The sequence below is a fragment of the Myotis daubentonii genome, chromosome 3 (genome assembly GCF_963259705.1).
Source record: "Myotis daubentonii chromosome 3, mMyoDau2.1, whole genome shotgun sequence".
Classification (NCBI taxonomy): Eukaryota; Metazoa; Chordata; class Mammalia; order Chiroptera; family Vespertilionidae; genus Myotis; species Myotis daubentonii.
Genome location: NC_081842.1, coordinates 10,212,840 through 10,231,717, shown reverse-complemented (window position 1 = coordinate 10,231,717; position 18,878 = coordinate 10,212,840). Strand labels below are relative to the sequence as shown.

At 47.2% G+C, this 18,878-nt stretch overlaps 1 protein-coding gene across 1 annotated transcript; it reads left to right on the top strand.

Moving 5' to 3' along the window:
* The first annotated feature begins 5,345 nt into the window (after window positions 1-5,345).
* On the top strand, window positions 5,346-6,749 carry LOC132229204 (ubiquitin-conjugating enzyme E2 D3-like). The gene has a single exon (XM_059685960.1). It carries the CDS (start codon window positions 5,582-5,584, stop codon window positions 5,930-5,932), a length of 351 nt encoding a protein of 116 aa, XP_059541943.1. The 5' UTR covers window positions 5,346-5,581; the 3' UTR covers window positions 5,933-6,749.
* The last annotated feature ends 12,129 nt before the right edge of the window (window positions 6,750-18,878 follow it).

The window sequence follows — 18,878 nt, the reverse complement described above, 5'->3', positions numbered from 1 at the left end:
GTGAGGATTAAGAAAATAAATAAATAAAACAAAGTACCCCTTGGTGCCGTCTGATAAAATATTTTCCTGTGCTCGTATTTGTGCAGTTAAATGCAAAGATTATTTTCTAAGGATCCCTTGCTTTCCCATTCTTCTGACCTATGAAGGGTTCTAGCTTTGCATACTCTGTCTTTCTCTCTTCCCCCTTCCAAGAAGCTCCCACTTCTGCCAGGCTGGCTCATTTAGGATTTTTCTGGGATGTATCAGGTGTATAGAGGAGAGAAGAGCATAGGAAATAGGAAGGCTGGTGCTAGGGGAGTTTTCTAGGTGAGACATTTGAAAACTAAGGGCCCAGTTATACCTGCAGAACATGCCCGGTGGATGGGAGAGAAGTGGGAGGAGGCATTTTAAAAGCATTGCCTTTGAGAGATGTGAGGTATTTAAATTACTTTGAAGCAAATGTTGGTTGAGGCGCTGTATTCTTTTGACCAGGGTGTACCCCAGGCTTAACCACACCAGTCAAGACTCTACCAACATTCCCCAGGTGGGCTCCTCCGGTAATCTCTTCAGGATTCCTTGCTAAAACACCTGGGATTCTCAGTTTATATTCCTGCTCTACCACATGACACTTTGCAGTATAAAGTGGTTAAATTAAACCCCTTGGAGGACCTCCGAAGTTAGGTAATTGGAGCATAAGAAAGAATCTGTCATCAGGTACCTTTCACTAAGTTCATTACAGATAAAACCAACGCGAAGTGGTTAGAAGCAGAGGTTAAAGTTTCACTCTCTTGGACTTGGTATAATAATGAATTAAACTGCTGGAGTGGATGGCGGTCTGCTAAGAATATGATTTGGAAACAGGAAAACCAACCAACGTGTGGTTTAAAGGTAAAGTAACACAAGCCTACCAACACTATGCCTCCCTCTGATTTTATCATGTTCTTTGTGATGGGAACTGTCAGGTGAGTGAGAGAATCTATATACACCTTCTCAAGCAGAGATGTTTTCTTGATATATGTGTGGCCAATGAATCACCAAAACACTCGAAAACCCAGGCACTGTGACCGCAGCTCAACACCAGTACATTTTCTTGAAGAATTAGCCTACTCCACAGATCCAAAAATCGCTCTAAAAAGCAGCCAGTACTAGGGAGGGGGACAAGGAGCCGGCGTGAAGAGAGACTCAGAGGACAGCGGGTGCTACAAACATGGAAAACGGAACGAGAAGAAGCCGTTTGCTGCTTTCCCTGTTGGGAAAGAATCCGCTAAGCCTGCTGGCATGCATGTGCTTCGCGTAAAATGCATTTGCTGGTTTTTTAAGACTTCGGGTAACATTCCTACACTAAGAAGCCGTCCAGATTCCACGCCCTTCATTAAACGGGCCCGGCGCTCTGCGCGGCCTGGTTTGTGAGGAAATTCCTCTGGCTTGACCGTGGGGCTATGCCTCCCGTGTTCCGTGATAAGGTTTTACGGCCCTTCCTCCCGCTGGTGGCACTTGCTAAGCCCAGTCCGCCCCAGGGCCTTGTTATTTTTCACTTTCCTTACAGCCGCTATAAATCCTAGACCCTGGTTTTTAATGTGTTCGCCGTTAAAATATATTAGCTAAGAACCCTAGGTACATTGAATAAAAATCCCAGGCCCTGCCACCCTCCCCTCTGGGGATGCGCGCCTTTCCTTCTCAAACCCCACCTTCTCTTTATGGTCTCGGGGGAGGAGGGAGGCGCTTTCATTACCGTGTATGACTTCAAGTAAAAAATACTCTGTGTGAATGATCCCTGCAGAGACCAGCGGTGTGTGCGGCTCTCATTTTTCTCTGTTCACCCAGAGCTCCCGGCTGCAAATACCTGCAACTCCCCGTGAGGGGCCTTCTGGCTGCTGAGTGTATTGGCCCCGTGGATCAGCCCTCAGCCTTTGACTGACTGACTGACTGATGATGGGGACTAACTCTCCAGCGTCCTTGCCTTCAGGTGCAACCCTGAGGCATGTTCTACAGCGCCTCTCGGGGTCCCGGGGGGAGGAGCCCGGGCGCTGCAGGGTTACCTGCTCAGCGCTGCACCTGTCCCGGCTCCCGCCCCTTCCCTGTCTCAGTGCCGGCTCCCTGGAAGGCACTGCCTGGGATTCCCTCCCCACAGAGATTAATTACTTGCACAAAACCCTTATCTCAGGATCTCCTGGGGGAGCCCAACTTGAATCAGAGGGTAAACTGAGCAAGATTCCCTGATGGGAAAGAAAAAGAATCAGCCCAGCCAGTGTGGCTCAGTGGTTGAGCATCGACCTATGGATCAGGAGGTCACAGTTCTATTCCCCGTCAAGGCACATGCCCAGGGTTGTGGGTTCAATTCCCAGTAGGGAGAGTACAGGAGGCAGCCAATCCATGATTCTCTCTCATCATTGATGTTTTTATCTCTCTCCCTCTCCCTCCCTCTCTCTGAAATCAATAAAAATATATTTTTTTAAAGAATCAAAACAGAACTTTAAAAATGATTCATCTAAAGGAGGAAGCTGATAGAAACAACTTCACTTTAATTCAAGCCTGTCTGTGATATGAACTCACAACAGAACAAGGCAATTTACAAACATTTGACAGGGATCCACAAAAGCTTCAGCAAGGAGATCATGTTTCAAAAAGGTCTCAAAGGATGACTGCAAGTTCATCTGGGGCAGACATGTTTAGAGGACATCCAAGGCCGAGGGACAACAGACTCAAAACCAAGAAAACACAGCGCCCTTGGGGTGAGGGGACTGGAAGAAGGTGAAGCAGGAAAGCTGCTCAGGGCCCTGAATGTGATGCTGAATCCTAAAAGCATACCTTTCATCTTATGGGGAGAAAATAAATGTTTGATCAGAGAATGAATACATTACAGTTGTTTAGAAACATAGGAGCAAAGCATATAAGACAGATATTTAGAAATAAGAACAGTATAAAACTTTCAAATCTTATACATCTACACTAATAAAAGAGAAAAATGGTAATTGGCGTAGGACGCTACCCTTTTCATTGGCTAATCAGGGCTATATGCAAATTAACTGCCAACTAAGATTGGCAGTTAACTGCCAACAAGATGGTGGTTAACTTGCATATGTAGGCACAATGCAGGGAGGCGAAAGGGAAAGCAGGAAGAAGCCCCTGCCACTGACAGTGATCGGAAACCCAGGGGGGAGCTAAGAGCTGGGGGGCAGGGCAAAGGCGGCCCTGGGGCCACCTTTGCCCTGCCCCCCAGCCATGATCGGAGAATCAGGCGCCTTTTCCGCCCTGGCCAGTGATAGCAGGAAGTAGGGGTGGAGCCAGCGATGGGAGCTGGGCAAGGTCGAAGCTGGCAGTCCCGGGAGCTAGGGGTCCCTTGCCTGGGCCTAAAGCGAAGCCCACGATCGCGGGGCTGCTGCAGCTGCAGGTCCCCGCTGCCCGGGCCGGACGCCTAGGCCAGAGGCATTAGGCCTGGGCAGGGGCTGAGCCTGCAACCGCGGGGAGCTGAGGGTCCCCTGCCCAGGCCTGACACCTCTGCCGGAGGCCTCAGGCCTGGTCAAGGGGCCAATCCGGTGATTGGTGATCGGAGGGTGATGAGGGTCAACTCCTCTGGCCGAGGCATCAGGCCTGGGCGGGGGGCGGAGCCGGGGATTGGGGGGATATGATGGTCCCCTTGCCCAGGCCTGAAGCCTGGGTCAGAGGCATCAGGCTTGGGCGGGGGCCAGAGCCAGTGATCGGGGGGAGATGGGGGTCCTCTGCCCAGGCCTGACACCTCTGGCGGAGGCGTCAGGCCTGGGCAAGGGCCCGATCAGGCGATCGGAGGGTGATGGGGGTCTACGCCTCTGGCCGAGGCATCAGGCCTGGGCAAGGGGCAGAGCCAGCAATCGGAGGGGTCTGGGGGTCCCCTGCCCAGGCCTGATGCCTGGGCCAGAGGCATCAGGCCTGGGCTGGGGGCAGAACCAGTGATGGGGGAAAATGAGGGTCCCCTGCCCAGGCCTGACACCTCTGTCAGAGGCATCAGTCCTGGGCAAGGGGCCGATCCTGCGATTGGAGGGTGATGGGGGTCAAAGCCTGAGGGCTCCCAGTATGTGAGAGGGGGCAGGCTGGGCTGAGGGACACCCCCACACACACACCCAGTGCACGAATTTCGTGCACCAGGCCCCTAGTATATATATAAAACCCTAATATGCAAATAGACCAGATGGCGTAACAACTGAACAACTGGTCGCTATGATGTGCGCTGACCACCAGGGGACGTGTGCGGCACATGTTGGGCTTCGGCAGCAGGTGGCAGAGCACGGAACATGGTGGGCATCGGCCGCGGCAGGATGGTGGAGCAGGTGAGTGGGGGCGCCAGACCAAGATGGGGCGCTGGTTGCTGTCATCTGGGGGAGCCTCTGCTGGTTACTGAAAATTCTTTGCTCCCACGCGGCACTCGCACCTGCTGCCAGTGCCCGGCACTGGCCCTGACTGCTCAGCACCATCAGTGGGTGCAAGGGGCGGCTGCTGGCCCCAATCACCCCTGAGGGCTTCTCCACCTCCCCCTGGTCCTGAGGGGCAATCGGGGCAGCAGCTGCTGCTCGCACCTGCTGATGGTGCCAGCCCCACTCACACCTGCTGCTGGCGCTGTCCCCAATTGCTCCACGCTATCAGCGAATGCAAGCAGGGCCGGCGCCATCAGCTCATGGGAGCAGCAGCACTGGGAGCAGGGCTGTCAGCAGACAGGGGACCGGGGTCGTGGTAGGAGGGGCCGGGGGGGTTGGAGGATGGGTAGAGACCCACCCCCCGTGCCTACCGCAGCCTCACAGCCCACAGTTCCTTTCAAGGTGCACAAATTCGTGCACTGGGCCCCTAGTTTGTAATAAAGCTAAGTAAAGGCTTTTACTGGTTTAGACCAATTGTGGCAAACCTAACATTTCGGTGTATATGTGTTTGCATAGATTTATACATATGAATATTGACATTTCCCCATAAATAAAAGTAAGTTTTTAGGCAAGATGTATTCCGTGGCCTTAGATTTATGAAATATGTCTGCATGTACTGAAGAACAAAATTGCTCTGCACAGTTGGTACTTTCCAACAGCTCTCACTGTGAGGACAGCCCCTTACCCACTTTATTCAATTCTCCCAGCAGGTCATGTCCCTCCACAACTTAGAGTCCTGTGTTGGCTTCCCACTGCATCTATATATATAAAAGCCTAAGCGACCTTTGTGACAGGTCGACCGAAGGACCAGTTGATTAATCATTATGATGTACACTGACCACCAGGGGGCAGACATTCAATGCAGTAGCTGCCCACTGGTGGTCAGTGCGCTCCCACAGCCAACCTCCCATAGTCCCTCCCCACAGCCGGCTGGCCCTGATTGTCCCTGATTGGGCCTGGGCAAAACGGCCGTGATCACTGGTCAGGCCAAGAGACCCCACCTGTGCACGAATTCATGCACAGGGCCTCTAGTTTACTATAAAGGCCTGGAGTAATGCAGCCTCTCCCCACACATTCAGCCTCAGCCTCATCTCTTGCAAGTCGCTCACTCATTCTCAATGCTCCAGCCATGCCCACCCAGCTTTAGTTCCCCAGAAAAACCCATGATCCCCAATACCCTGGGGACTTTGCATGTACAATGAGTCCAGTTGGGGATGATGTGTGTCATAGGCAAGCCACAATTATGGGACCAATATCAGGATGGTATATTCTTTTTGACAATTCATTTTCCTACAAACCACCCCTTCCAACCACCTAAGGTTGCACTTACAACAAGAATTTATTATTCAAATATTAATAGTAATGTTAGCATTTGTCTCAGTGGTCTAAGATCACAGTGGTCTCAGGCTTCAACTATTTCTAAAGTTCTTTTAGGTATTGGATCACTGCTCTGTGATCCAAATCCAGATGACCCCCTAGTACCAGAGATGACATGGATCTTTAAAACAGACAGAGATAAGTACAACAGAATATCTCAGGAATGGACTCAGAAGTACGCCTTGTGATGCTAACCTCAAATCAGATTAACTTGCATTATATTTGAAGTAAACTTTAAACTACTGTTTAAAAATCATTGTGTGTGTGCCCTTTCCCAGGTCCCCCTCCTTTACCTATTTAACCCCCAATCCTCCTCTAACATCACTTTCTCAGGTAACCTTCCCTGGCCCCAGATCAGCCCAGATCCCTCTGTTCCATGTTATCCTGATGTTCTACTATTTTCCTTCTCCAGCTGCCGTTATCTACCTGTGTGCTGATTTGATTGTCCACCTTCCTCTCTAGACCACAAGCTCTGTGAAATACATGTAGCAGGGGCTTAAGAAATTATTGTAATAAGTTAACTTGCCTCATGTATTTTATTAGTCACTTTAGATGCATTATCTATTTAGGACCGTGTATAGCTAAAGAATACTAAAGCTGAGAGAATCTTAAATAACTTGCTCAGTCGGTGAGGACGAGCCTGAACTTTATTCTAAGTCTGTCTGACTTGAGCTGACACTCCCGACCACCACCCTATTCTGCACGGGAGAATAACAGGTGACGTACATGGAGTTGTGTTACTGTTAAGTTTTGCAAGAATGTTTTTCTACTCAGTATTTTCTGTTATATCATTGTCTTAATATCCCTTCAACAAAAATGGTCTTCTACATGATAGATAATTTTTTCTGAGCTTTATCTTATACAGATTCTAATTTCTAATTAATCTCTTAGCATCCTTCTCCAACTTGGTTATCTGGCTTCCCACTGTACTATATTATGCCATTCCAGGTATATTTTTCCTACTTTATGCCTATGTTTTCCTCTAACTTTTACAAAGCTGGAATAAAGTGGGAAAATGCACTACCATTATGGCTTGTCAATTTTGTTCAAAGTATAAATGCATTTTCCGGTACGGGTGGGGTATGGAAAGTGTTTTTAGAATAAGGCAGGAAGGGATGATGAGATGAGGCTGAACTCTATATAGAATCAAGACTAGGAAAACTCAGTTCCAGTTTGGAAACAATGAAACCAGATAATATTCCCAGTTGAAAAAGCAAACATGGTTGAAGAATGCCTACAGCATCATGGGATTGAGAAATATGCAGAAGGCTAAACACAGTCTTTATTTTAAAAAGGAAGAAAATTGTTCGATAACATTTACCCAAAGGAGAGTTCGGTGTAATGGATAAACTTATATAATAACAGAACAACTATGTATTTTCAATATGCTGCTGTTTTGTTGATGAAAGTAGAAGCATTTACGATATATACATATAATTTTGTTAGCTTCAAACAAAAAGTGATTTGAAGAAAGAGAAAGCGGGTGAGGTCCCAGTGAATTAAGAAAATCAGGTCAACTTGATTAATGGTGAGACAAAGCAGTAGATGAAAATACCAACAATTCTTGCATAATCTGTCACTGATTGTTGGCAACAAGCTCAGGCATGAGCCGTGGTATTGTCCTGGCCCACAATCCTGTGCCTTTTCCCAGAGAAATCTTCTTCTGCCCCACACAGCCAGCACCCCCAAAAAAGGCAATTCTGGCCCTGGCCGGTTTAGTTCAGTGGATAGAGCATTGGCCTGCAGATCAAAGGGTCCCACGTTCAATTCCAGTCAAGGGCACATGCCTGGGTTGCAGGCCCAATCCCCAGTAGGGGGTGTGTTGGAGGTAGCCAATCAATGATTCTCTCTTATCTTTGATGTTTCTCTCTCTCTCCGTTGTCTTCTTCTCTGAAATCAATAAAAATATATAATAAAAAAAATAAAGTAACCTATGATGCATGTCTTGGTTTAGATGCCCCCAAATGCAGATCCTGAGATAGAATTGGGGTGCAGTTACTTTATTTGGGAGATGATCTCAGGGGGTACAAGTGGGTCAGTAGGAAAAATGAGACAGGGACCAGGGACAGGAGATAAACTAAACAGAGTGTAGTAAGGAGATGGGTAATTGCTGTGGGCAACTGGGCTTCAGACCCAGAGGGACACCAGGAGGCACCGTATGAATGGAACTTTATGAAATCCCACACAGCCATCTCTACGCTCCTGTACACACACCACCTGCTTCCCAGGTGTTGCAGACTAGAGTGAGGGCTTAGGTTCTGCCAGTTCTCAGATTGGACTCTGCAAGTTCTATCATTCCCAGCCCCAAGCCCCACCTACTATCAGAGGCCAGTCTATTGTTCTGCCAAACAGTGCTGTCCAGCTACCCCTGCCTGCAGGGGATTCATCTCATTTGAAATCTTGCTTTTCAATCATTATGGATGATTTTTATGATCTGGTCTTCTACCCTTTTTTGTCCCTCTGTTTCCTAAAATAATTTCCAAAGACCGTGTACCTTCTACCTAAGTTGACATCTATATTTTTTATCGTAAATTTAAGTAGTTGCTAGATGTGACTTGCAGAGAGCTGTAAATCTGGAAAAGTGGAATAAGCCAGTCAGAGAAAGACAAATACCATATGATCTCTCTTATATGTGGAATCTAATGAACAAAATAAACTGACAAACAAAATAGAAACAGAGGCATGGGTACATGGAACAGACTGACAACTGTCAGAGGGAAGAGGGGAATGGATGAAAGAAGGTGAAGGGATTAGCAAAAAACATATGTGCCTAACCCATAGACACAGACAACAGTGCGGTAATGGCCAGAGGAAAGGGGTGGAGGGGCCTGGGTTGAAGGTGGGCAAAGGGTAGGGTAGTTGGGTGGGGAATGAGGACATCTGTAATAGTGTCAACAATAAAAATAAAGTAAAAAATAAAATAAAATAAAACTGTTATCCACTATTTTTAATGTTTCCAATGAAATATAAATCCTAAAGGAAACTGATACAATTGTCCACTCAAAAATATAAACATACAAGTGTATCTTGTTTTATAATGTTCCCTGAAGTCATATTTTCATTTCATTTTCCTCATAGAACTTTATCCTAAATATAATAACATATTATACTTGAAAGAATTTTGCTAAATAAACCTACCTCATAATTGACTGAAAAAAAAGATGTAAATTGACATTTATTTTTTTAATTTCCTGTGACCATAGAGGTTCAAATGTTTTTGGTTTTTTTCTTTTGAGAAGATATCATTATACTTCTCATTTAGTATACAATTAATTAAAAAAATTACAAATATGTTTAAAATATTGTTAAATAAACATATAAATCCAAATTCTACCAGAAATTCAGTTCTTAATAAAATGAACAGGACTGGTTTGTTTTTCCTAATTATTTCATCTCTTCATGAAAAAATATTATTTGTTGTTAGAATGGGAAGAGGCCATAATTAATGTCATTCCTCATTTAAAGTAACAGCACTGAAGTTAAAGGGGACAGAGAGGGATCAATTTTTAAATTAAAAAAAAATGTAGCTGGAAATGGAATAGATTTTGTAATAGTAACGTCTTTCCGTTCTTTGAACTTTTTCAAAGTCACATCCAAATGTAGCACAGTGGTCTGTCATCCAGGATTACTCTGAATAATCCTGAGTAGGTCTTCAGTTCTGTTTAGAGCAAAGACTTTAAAAAATCATCTGAATTGTAGGCGGATGTGTTCGCCAGTCCGAGCAGTTTGCTTTCTCAATATCATTATTTCACAGAGTCCCCTGGGTTGGCACTCGGGGTTTATTCACCACAAAAAGAATAGGAGTGAATAAGGAGGGGAAATGGGGAAAGGGCAAGTGTGAAAAGAACACAAGAAGAAACCCCACAGATCTTAAGTGTAGGGCTTGTCCATAGACAAATCCAGTTGAGAAAAGAGGACATGGGAAATTGGACACTGATTTGCTTAGCGCTGCCCATGTCCCAGCATATCCCCTGGGAAAGCCTGAAACTCCAGGGTACGTGCACACACAGCCTGTTCACAGTTCACTGGCCTTGGAGTAGACTGTGACCCCCAAGTCCTTGGGAAGCTTGCCTTGTGCAATTCAAAGGCCAGGCTTTTGAAACCCAAACACTGAGAATGAACTCTTAGGTTTGGCCATGCCGTCCTTTAATGAAACCTTAATGCTCTGGCAGCTGCCTGAAAAGGGAAGGAGGAACATGGGGGCAAATAGTTACCCCCCAAAAAAACAGTGCATTCATTAACATCTCAAAGTTGCACCTGGCCACAAATTAAAAGAGCCTGCTCAAAATAACAAGTGCACAGTGTGCATCCTGGGTGTTATAGGATTCCCCAAGTCCAAATCATTTGATTTGGGCTTTCAGTTGAGACTTAAGATCAGCATAGAAGAAAAGGCAGAGGGCAATACGCAGGCAAAAATAGGGGTGCTGGAAATCACCAGGATATTCAGGAAAAAGTGGGACCGTTTTTTGTGATCAACACTAATAAAAGAGAAAAATGGTAATTGGCGTACGAGCTACCCTTTTCATTGGCTAATCAGGGCTATATGCAAATGAACTGCCAACTAAGATTGGCAGTTAACTGCCAACAAGATGGCAGTTAATTTGCATATGTAGGCACAATGCAGGGAGGCAAAAGGGAAAGCAGGAAGAAGCCCCCTGCCACTGACAGTGATCAGAAACCCAGGGGGGAGCTAAGAGCTGGGGGCAGGGCAAAGGCGGCCCTGGGGCCGCCTTTGCCCTGCCCCCCAGCCATGATCGGAGAAACAGGTGCCTTTTCCGCCCTGGCCAGTGAGAGCAGGAAGTAGGGGTGGAGCCAGCAATGGGAGCTGGGCACAGTCGAAGCTGGCAGTCCCGGGAGCTAGGGGTCCCTTGCCTGGGCCTAAAGCGAAGCCCACGATCGTGGGGCCGCTGCAGCTGCGGGTCCCCGCTGCCCGGGCCGGACGCCTCAGCCAGAGGCGTCAGGCCTGGGCAAGGGGCCGATCCTGCGATTGGAGGGTGATGGGGGTCAATGCCTGAGGGCTCCCAGTATGTGAGAGGGGGCAGGCTGGGCTGAGGGACACTCCCCCCACACACACACACCCAGTGCACGAATTTCGTGCACCGGGCCCCTAGTGTTCATATAACAGGCAAAGTGGGGGAGGACAACATAGAGAAGTTAAAGGGGACAGAGAGGGATCAACGGAGGGGTCCACACAGGGGAAGCACCTGCAGTGGCCATCTGTAATGATCTTTAACGTTCACTAATGCCGGAGGCAAAGACCAACAGTAGTGAGCATATTAATGTGAAAAGATATTCAGCAGGACTGAAAATCAACATAATATTGCCCTGCTGTTGGCCAAATGGCTCAAGGCAATCCCCTAAACTGATAATTCTCTTACTGTTTTACCAAACTTTACCTTTGATATGCCTGTATGCATTCCTAAAGGGCAAATGTGTATTCAAGTGAATAAAAAGCAGGCGGGACCCAGTTTCAGAAAGCTTCTCCACTAGAGGGAAGTTTTCCGCCTGGCCCCCCATGCCTTCTAAATTCATATTTCTTCTCTAGTGCTTTCATTTGTGCGTGGCCCCTTCTTCAGATCCTGAACCCTAGCCGTAAGTGGATGCAGCATTCACAACTAAGGCAGAAGAAATGTGGACAGGTCATCAGTATTCTATGCCATTGGAAGTTATGTCAGGAAATTAAGTAAAATCCACAGGTAGATAAACTCATAAGAACAGCCTGGCAGGTCTTGCCTTTGTGGAAACTTTCCAGTGATTGGTTTAGATTCGTATGGGTGTTAAATGTAGCTTTATTTGACATGTAGTGTGTGTATGCTTGCATGTGATCATCTGAAACAGCCTACTGCTATTTAATTATATAGCAAGAGTGTGTGGTTTCAGGTGGTCTAAACCAGTTGGTTGCTGATGATTTCTCTACTGACTGGTTTATTTATTAAATTAAGAGTGATTCCTTCTATCACAGGGCAAAGGGGCACACCAAAATGGGCTCCGTTTGAGTTGAATCACCAAGATTTTGCCTAGAAATGTAAAAGAAAACAACGCTGAAATTTGTTATAACTTTTCTAAGCAATAGCAATAACAATGATAAGGACTTTGTCACATCCTGGCCTTGATACCAACGTTCAGATAGAGACAAAGATATAACAGGCAAAGTGGGGACTCATATTATGACACTGAAGTAAATGTTCTTCCGCAAATGCCGGTGGTGAAGAGAAGAATGCCCCCCCCCCGAAAGATGTCCACATAATTCACCCCCAGACCGGTGAATATGTTGTCTTCCACGGCAAAAGATGAGATAAATCAAGGACCTTGAGACAAGGAGGTTTTCCTTGATTATCTGAGTGAGCTCGATGTGACCACAATGGATGTGACCACACGGGTCCTTCAAAGTGAAAGAAGGAGGCGTGAAGGTCAGAACCAACGGAAATGCGGCGGATGCAGAGATTGGAGTGATGTGGGGCCACGAGTGAAGGATGTAGAAACTGGGAAAGGCAGGAAAACGCATCCCCCAGAGTCTTCAGAAGGAACCAGCCCTGCTGACAACTTGAGTTCAGCCCAGCCAGACCCATTTCAACGCCTGACCTCCAGAACTGCAGGGTAAAAAATTCGTGTTGTCTTAAACACTCCGTTTGTGGTCATTTATTACAGTAACAGTAGGAAATGAACATAGTTCCCTAGTTAAATAACAGGTATTCTTACAAATTAACAGTGTAGACATAGCACATATTAACTACACATTAAAATGCAATCCCTTTTAACAATTATCACCTATGACTTTTGATTACCCTATGTAATCTAATGCAGTTATGAAAATAAGTATATTACTTAGGCCCAAAGGAAATTGAGAGAGGAGGATAGCAGACATTGGGGTTATTAGAAATTATGGACCGCCCTAAAGGGTGGGAAATTTATCAACTGTGCCTTTCTTTTCTACTCAAGTAGTTAACATATGTTTGCCCAAAAATCCAAGAAAATGAAAGCACTCTAAGTATATCTTCAGTGGACAAATACATGCTTTTGGCCTAAATTCATGATGTAGAGAACAGATCAAAGGCCAGGGGTCACTGGAGATAGGAAAGTATCAGATTTTAAAAATGGATATAACCCAAATAGCACAGGCCAGCTTGAATTTTGGTGAACCTAATGATTTTTTTGAAAAATATCTGTTAGAACTCTCCATGCCAGGCCCCAGGGTAAAACCACAAGTAGGAATTAATCTGTTGTACTTTGTAAAGTCCAAGTGCTGTTTTCCTGTTTTTAACTTAAAAAAAAAAAAAAAGCAGAACTTGAGCTAGGATGTAAGAGAAGAGATGGAGACAGCACATTTTAACCTCTTCAAGCTGCCAAGCCACGATCCCCCCTCTTTCCCTCCAGAGGGGGTCAGGCAGTGCCCACGCCCCGCCTTCCGGGAGCTGTGACTCCTAGTGAGGGGCAATGCACACAGTGTCCCCTCCTAGACCATGTTTGAAGAATGTCCAGGAGTGGGCAAAGCTTCGGGATTAAGTGCACACTCATTTAAATACACTGACCTACACTCATCAGAAAGAATATATGCACCCCTATGCTCATAGCAGTGCAATTTACAATAGCTAAGACTTGGAAACAGCCTAAGTGCCCATCAGCAGATGAATGGATTTAAAAAAAACTATAGTATATTTACACAATGGAATACTACACGACAATTAAAAGGAAAGAACTCTTACCATTTGCAACAGCATGGATGGACCTGCTGTTGGATGAAAAGTATTATGCTGAGTGAAATAAGCCAGTCAGAGAAAGATAAGTATCATATGATCTCATTCATATGTGGAATCTAATGAACCAAATAAACTGATGATCAAAAATAGACCCAGAGACATAGAATCATGACAGACTGTTGAACCTCAGAGGGAAGGCAGGGGAGGATGGGTGAGAAGAGATCAACCAATGAACTTGTATGCACATATGCATAACCCAGGACACAGGCAATGGGGTGGTGAGGGCCTGGGGGCGGGGGGGAACAGGAGCAAGCTGGAAGAGGTTAATGGGGTGGGGGGGGGAACCTATGTAATACTTTCAACAATAAAGATTAAAAGAAGAAAAAACATAAATACACGGAACTGAGAAAGAAGAAGTGAGAAAACACTAAGGGTGCCCAAATAATTGTAGCCTCATTAATACTTTCTGGAAAGTCCTTAACCCTTAATAACATTGTTGGCTTCTCTCTCCATTTCTCCCCAAAGTGACATGGGCATGCCGCTATGATCAGATGGGAAAGCTTGTGCTCCTTTTGAAGTCACCTCCAAGTTCAGCAGCTGCTTACGCCCCAAAATTCCTCCTACAGGGCGGTCATCCAAAGGTCCAGCTGAGCGAAGACTGGCTCCCAGTTGGCGGTTGGCAGGAATTAGCTCCTCATGGCTGTTGGACTGGGGGCCTCAGCTCCTTGCAGTGGGACCTCTCCTTAGGAAGCTTCTAACATAGCAGCTGGCTTCCCTCCAGAGCCAGGGCTCCAGGTGGGAGAGAAAAGAGGGCGCCAGAAAGATAGTCACTCTCTTTTCGTAACCTGACTCAGAAGCGATATCCCATCACTCCTGCCATGTTGTGTTTGTTAGAGTCACCAGGGCCAGCAGAGGAGGGGAGATCACACAGGCCATGGTGACCAGCAGGCAGGGACCAGAGGGAACCTCCCAGAGGCAGCCCCCCATGACGGGCAAGTCCTCCTCCCTGGGAGCAGCTTGCCCCCAGGAGAAGTGGTAGCAGTGGGGTACACTACACGTGCTCTTTCACACCCGCCAACTGGGTAAATAAACTGAATGAGGGAACAGTGGAGAGAGGAGCTAATGGGGAAAGGCGAAAGGGAAATGAGAAGGTCTTCTAAATGGACAGGAACATCAAGAATAAGGAATGAGCAGTCCCCAACACTCACAATACCCTGTTTATACTACAACATCCATTTTACATAGAAAGAAAGTGAAGTGTGGGGAGACTGAGTAACCCACGGTCACACAGATACTATGTGATGGAGCCTGAATCTTTCAGCACCCAACCCCTGAAAAACTGCCATTCTCTGTATTATAATTATAATTGTACTTTCCCCGTGGTCAGAATCTGCTTGGAAACAACCATTTGATTAATTGGACATTGATACTTGCCAGTGAAAATATCTCATTTCCAGAAGGGGAGTAAATTATTTCTTCTGTGTCCTTAAATGTCCCCCAAACGTGAAGTTCTAGGACAGGGATGGGACGATCGCTCTGCCAGGAAAGCAAGTGCACACCTGGCTTGGAAGCAAGCGGCCACCGGAGCCGACCGCTGGCCCTGGAGATGCAGCAGAACCCTGAGCGGTGCGGCCGGGCAGTCAGCCCAGGGACCTGCCAACAGCCTGTAGCACAGGCAGAGGTGGTGACGTCCAAAGGTTTGTCCGGAGCGCGTGGGTGGGATGTGTTGTCCTGAGAGCATGCCAGGTCGCAAAAGCACTGCTTTGAACTTGAAACAAGACGCTTGCTTTCATCGGCTATCGGTCTCTCCTGCCCTTTGTTCTGTGACATCGACTATAGATCAGAGGTGGCGACACTTGGCCGCCCCGGCCTTTGAAGCGCAGGGTCTGTACAGCAGCTATTTCCAGTCCCACCTGCTGCACAGAAATATCAAGCCCAGGGACCTTTGTCTCTTCACGACTTTGCAAAAAATTGACCAAAAAACAACAACATTTTAACCGAAGTATCATGATAGGTGCACTCTCAGATTTAGTCTCAGTGATTCACTGGATATTTGAGTGCCCACTGTGTGCCTGGCACTGAGAATAAAACAGAGGACTCATGTGCCAGGGGCGCAGGGCCTCGTGTGGGGAGACACAAGCAATGAGTGCTGTTGTAAAGGGTTGTCTCCGTCATGTGGGGTCTCTGAGGGGAGTGGGCTGTACATGTGAAGGGGACCCTCAAAGGCAGAAGACTCTGGATCATGGACAATCCTGTGTGTCTCTCTGGAAGCCAGTCCACGAAACTGTTCTTCCCTTGTCCAGAACAAAAGCCTAGGAGGGGTGAGGTGTGGAGAGGAACTAGATGGGGGCCCACGGCTCAGGATAAAGGAACTGGTGTGAACGTTTCCCGGAGAGACAGGAATAATGAATGTCCCACAGAAACCTGTTTCTCCCTCCAGATCAAATTTTGCTTGTTGGCAATACACAGATTCTTCTAGAATAGGGACTCTGCGAGACTGAGGCTCTACGGGGGTCAATTTGCCCTCCGCTCATTGCCTCCCCTGGCAGAAAAATATAGTACAAGTGAGCAGCGCGAGTGTTTGTACAATTCACACAGTCTTCACTGACCTGGACACGGCAGAGTTCCTCTTAGGTAACATCGGCTGTTTCCTGCCTGAGCATCCACAAGAGTCTCCATCCGAATGTCCTGTCCATCACACGAAGCACCTAGCAGTCAGCTTTCCCTGGGACATGCGGGCAGGTCGCTGTGGTATTGGTGAAACCGATGATGCACTGACAGGCGGTTGAACTTGAATTACTCATATCCTCCACCCCTGTCTTACATTCTGTTCTTTTCCCTGTGAGTTACCAATGTTTTGAATTAAGTTCCCTACCCACTTCCCACCCCCAGTTTCTTCACACACAGATTTTTTTTCTTTATCTGACCTTTTAACGACCTCCTTGTTCTTCGCAAGCCGCTGTTACTGTTCTGCCACGGCACCTCCCTACCCAGTCCACCAGCAACGGCAGCCCTATTGCTGAGCTCTTGTCTCCCCCACGCTCGTATTACAGTGACCTCCATCCACAGATGTCTGCCCTCTCATTTCCCGGTGCGTTTGGGGGCTGGCGAGAAGCCATCATCACAGCTCTTTGAAGGAGATATTAACATTAGGTGTTAGAGCAGTCTTCCTAATACTAAAATATTACAGGAATTGAGATTTCTACATCCCTATTGGGAGTTCAAAATGAAATGGAGCCACCCACATCTTTGTTTCCCAGACCTACCTGCTCATCGAGGGAACATAAAGCAGGTTGTGATGCCGAAACCGGTTTGGCTCAGTGGATAGGGGTCCCAGGTTCGATTCCGGTCAAGGGCATGTACCTGGGTTGCGGGCACATCCCCAGTGGGAGATGTGCAGGAGGCGGCTGATGGATGTTTCTCTCCCATCGATGTTTCTAACTCTCTATCCCTCTCCCTTCCTCTCTGTAAAAAATCAATAAAATATATTTTAAAAAAATAAAGCAGGTTGTGTTCTGCTAAAGGAGAGACCCACGTTTGCAAAAGAGCCTCCCTGAGTTCAGTGCAGACACTTCAGACCCTCATGCATTTATTTATTTTTTTTTACATATATTTTTATTGGTTTCAGAGAGAGGAAGGGAGGAGGGAAGAGAGATAGAAACATCAATGATGAGAGAGAATCATTGATGGGCTGCCTTCTGCACATCCCACACTGGGGATCGAGGCAGCAACATGGGCATGTGCCCTGACCGGGAATCAAACCATGACCTCCTGGTTCAAAGGTCGACACTCAACCACTGAACCATGCCAGCCGGGCTAGATACATTGCATTTATTTATAAACTAGAAGCCCCGTGCACGAAATTTGTGCCAGGGTAGGGTCCCTAGGCCTGGCCTGTGATCACGGCCGATATTCCCCAGCTGCTGGCAGCCGGTCCAACCCCGCCACGCCCACACTGTCCGCCCAGGCAATTGGGGCCCCAGCACCGTCCACGTCCACTGCCACCCACCCCCAGTTTCTGGTTCCCCATCGGGCGATTGGAGCCTGCTGGTCAGGGGAGGGACCAAGAGGTTGACTGTTCCCACCCGCTCACCGGCCCTGCCCCTGCCTTCACCGGTTGTACTCTGTGTGTGGGGTGACCAGTGGGGTGATTGGGCCACGGCGCTGTCCGAGTCTCTGCTACTACCCACCCCCGGTTCCCGGTTCCCCATTGGGCGATTAGGACCTGCGGGCTGGAGGAAGCTCCTGCATTGAGTGTCTGCCCCCTGGTGGTCAGTGCATGTCATAGCCAACCGGTTGTTCCACCATCCAATCTATTTGTATATTACGCTTTTATATATACATAGATGTCTGTACAACTTTCAGCTCCGACAACATGAGCACCCCACTGAAATCTTTTCATCTCCATTTTTCACGGTTGTCTGCCTCAACCTGTCTGCTTTTAGCCATAATCAGGAATTTGGCAAGACAACTTTTTTTTATTTTTTTAATATTTACAATTTTGAAAATTTGGGTTGTTAAAGTAATTTACCCTGAGCTTCTGCTTATAACGAATATTTCTAAATTATGTCTCATGAATTGGAGAGGCAATGAGGAATTTTGACATGGCCTCTGTAATAATCCTGATCAACACCATGCCACAGTTCTCATCAGCGCTAAGCGATCTGCTGCCTGAATAGCTCATTGAAATGAGGTCTCAGCACTAGGCAGGGAAAGGCTTCATCTTTTCAGCCCAGTCGGTTCCATCCCCTCTAACTGTGACAACCTACGTGGTAGCATTAAGTAAAGGCATCAAACATGTGTGCCCGCTCATGAAGATGGCTAGTGTGTCAATTAGATGCTGCTATGTAACACACCACCCCACAACATAATGGACCAAAAATAACCATCATTCATACAGCTCAGTGTCTTAGTCCATTCAGGTTACTATAACAGGATTCCACAGGCTGGGTGGCTTGCAAACAGCAAGTATCCGCATACTTTGGGATGCTGCAAAGTCCAAGACCATAATGCCAGCAGATTTGGTGTCTGGGAAGGGCCTGCTTCCTGGTTCACAGGGCCACCTTCTTGCTGTGACCCCACACGGCGGAAGGGGCAATGGAGCTCTCTGGGCCACTTTCATAAGAGCATTAGTCCCATTCATGACAGTTCCCTCTCAGACCTTAATCTCTTCCCAAAGGCTCCACCTACTAATACCATCACATTGGGGGCTAGGATTCAACATAAGAATCTGAGGGGACACAAGCATGTGGATTCTGATTCTGTAGGTCAGCAGCCTAGACTAGAATAAGCTGGTGCTTCTACTCTGGGCTGAGCCACCTCAGGCATCTGGGGTCACCTGTGGCTTGGTTATGTGGCTCTGCTTCCGAAAGTCAGCAGGCCGTCAGCAGGGTCGCTCAGCTCTGCTCCATGTGGTATCTCATTCCCCCACAGGCTA

Coding starts and splice junctions, on each gene's coding strand:
- LOC132229204 (XM_059685960.1), top strand. CDS start 5,582: ATGATGTGTGTCATAGGCAAGCCACAATTATGGGACCAATATCAGGAT.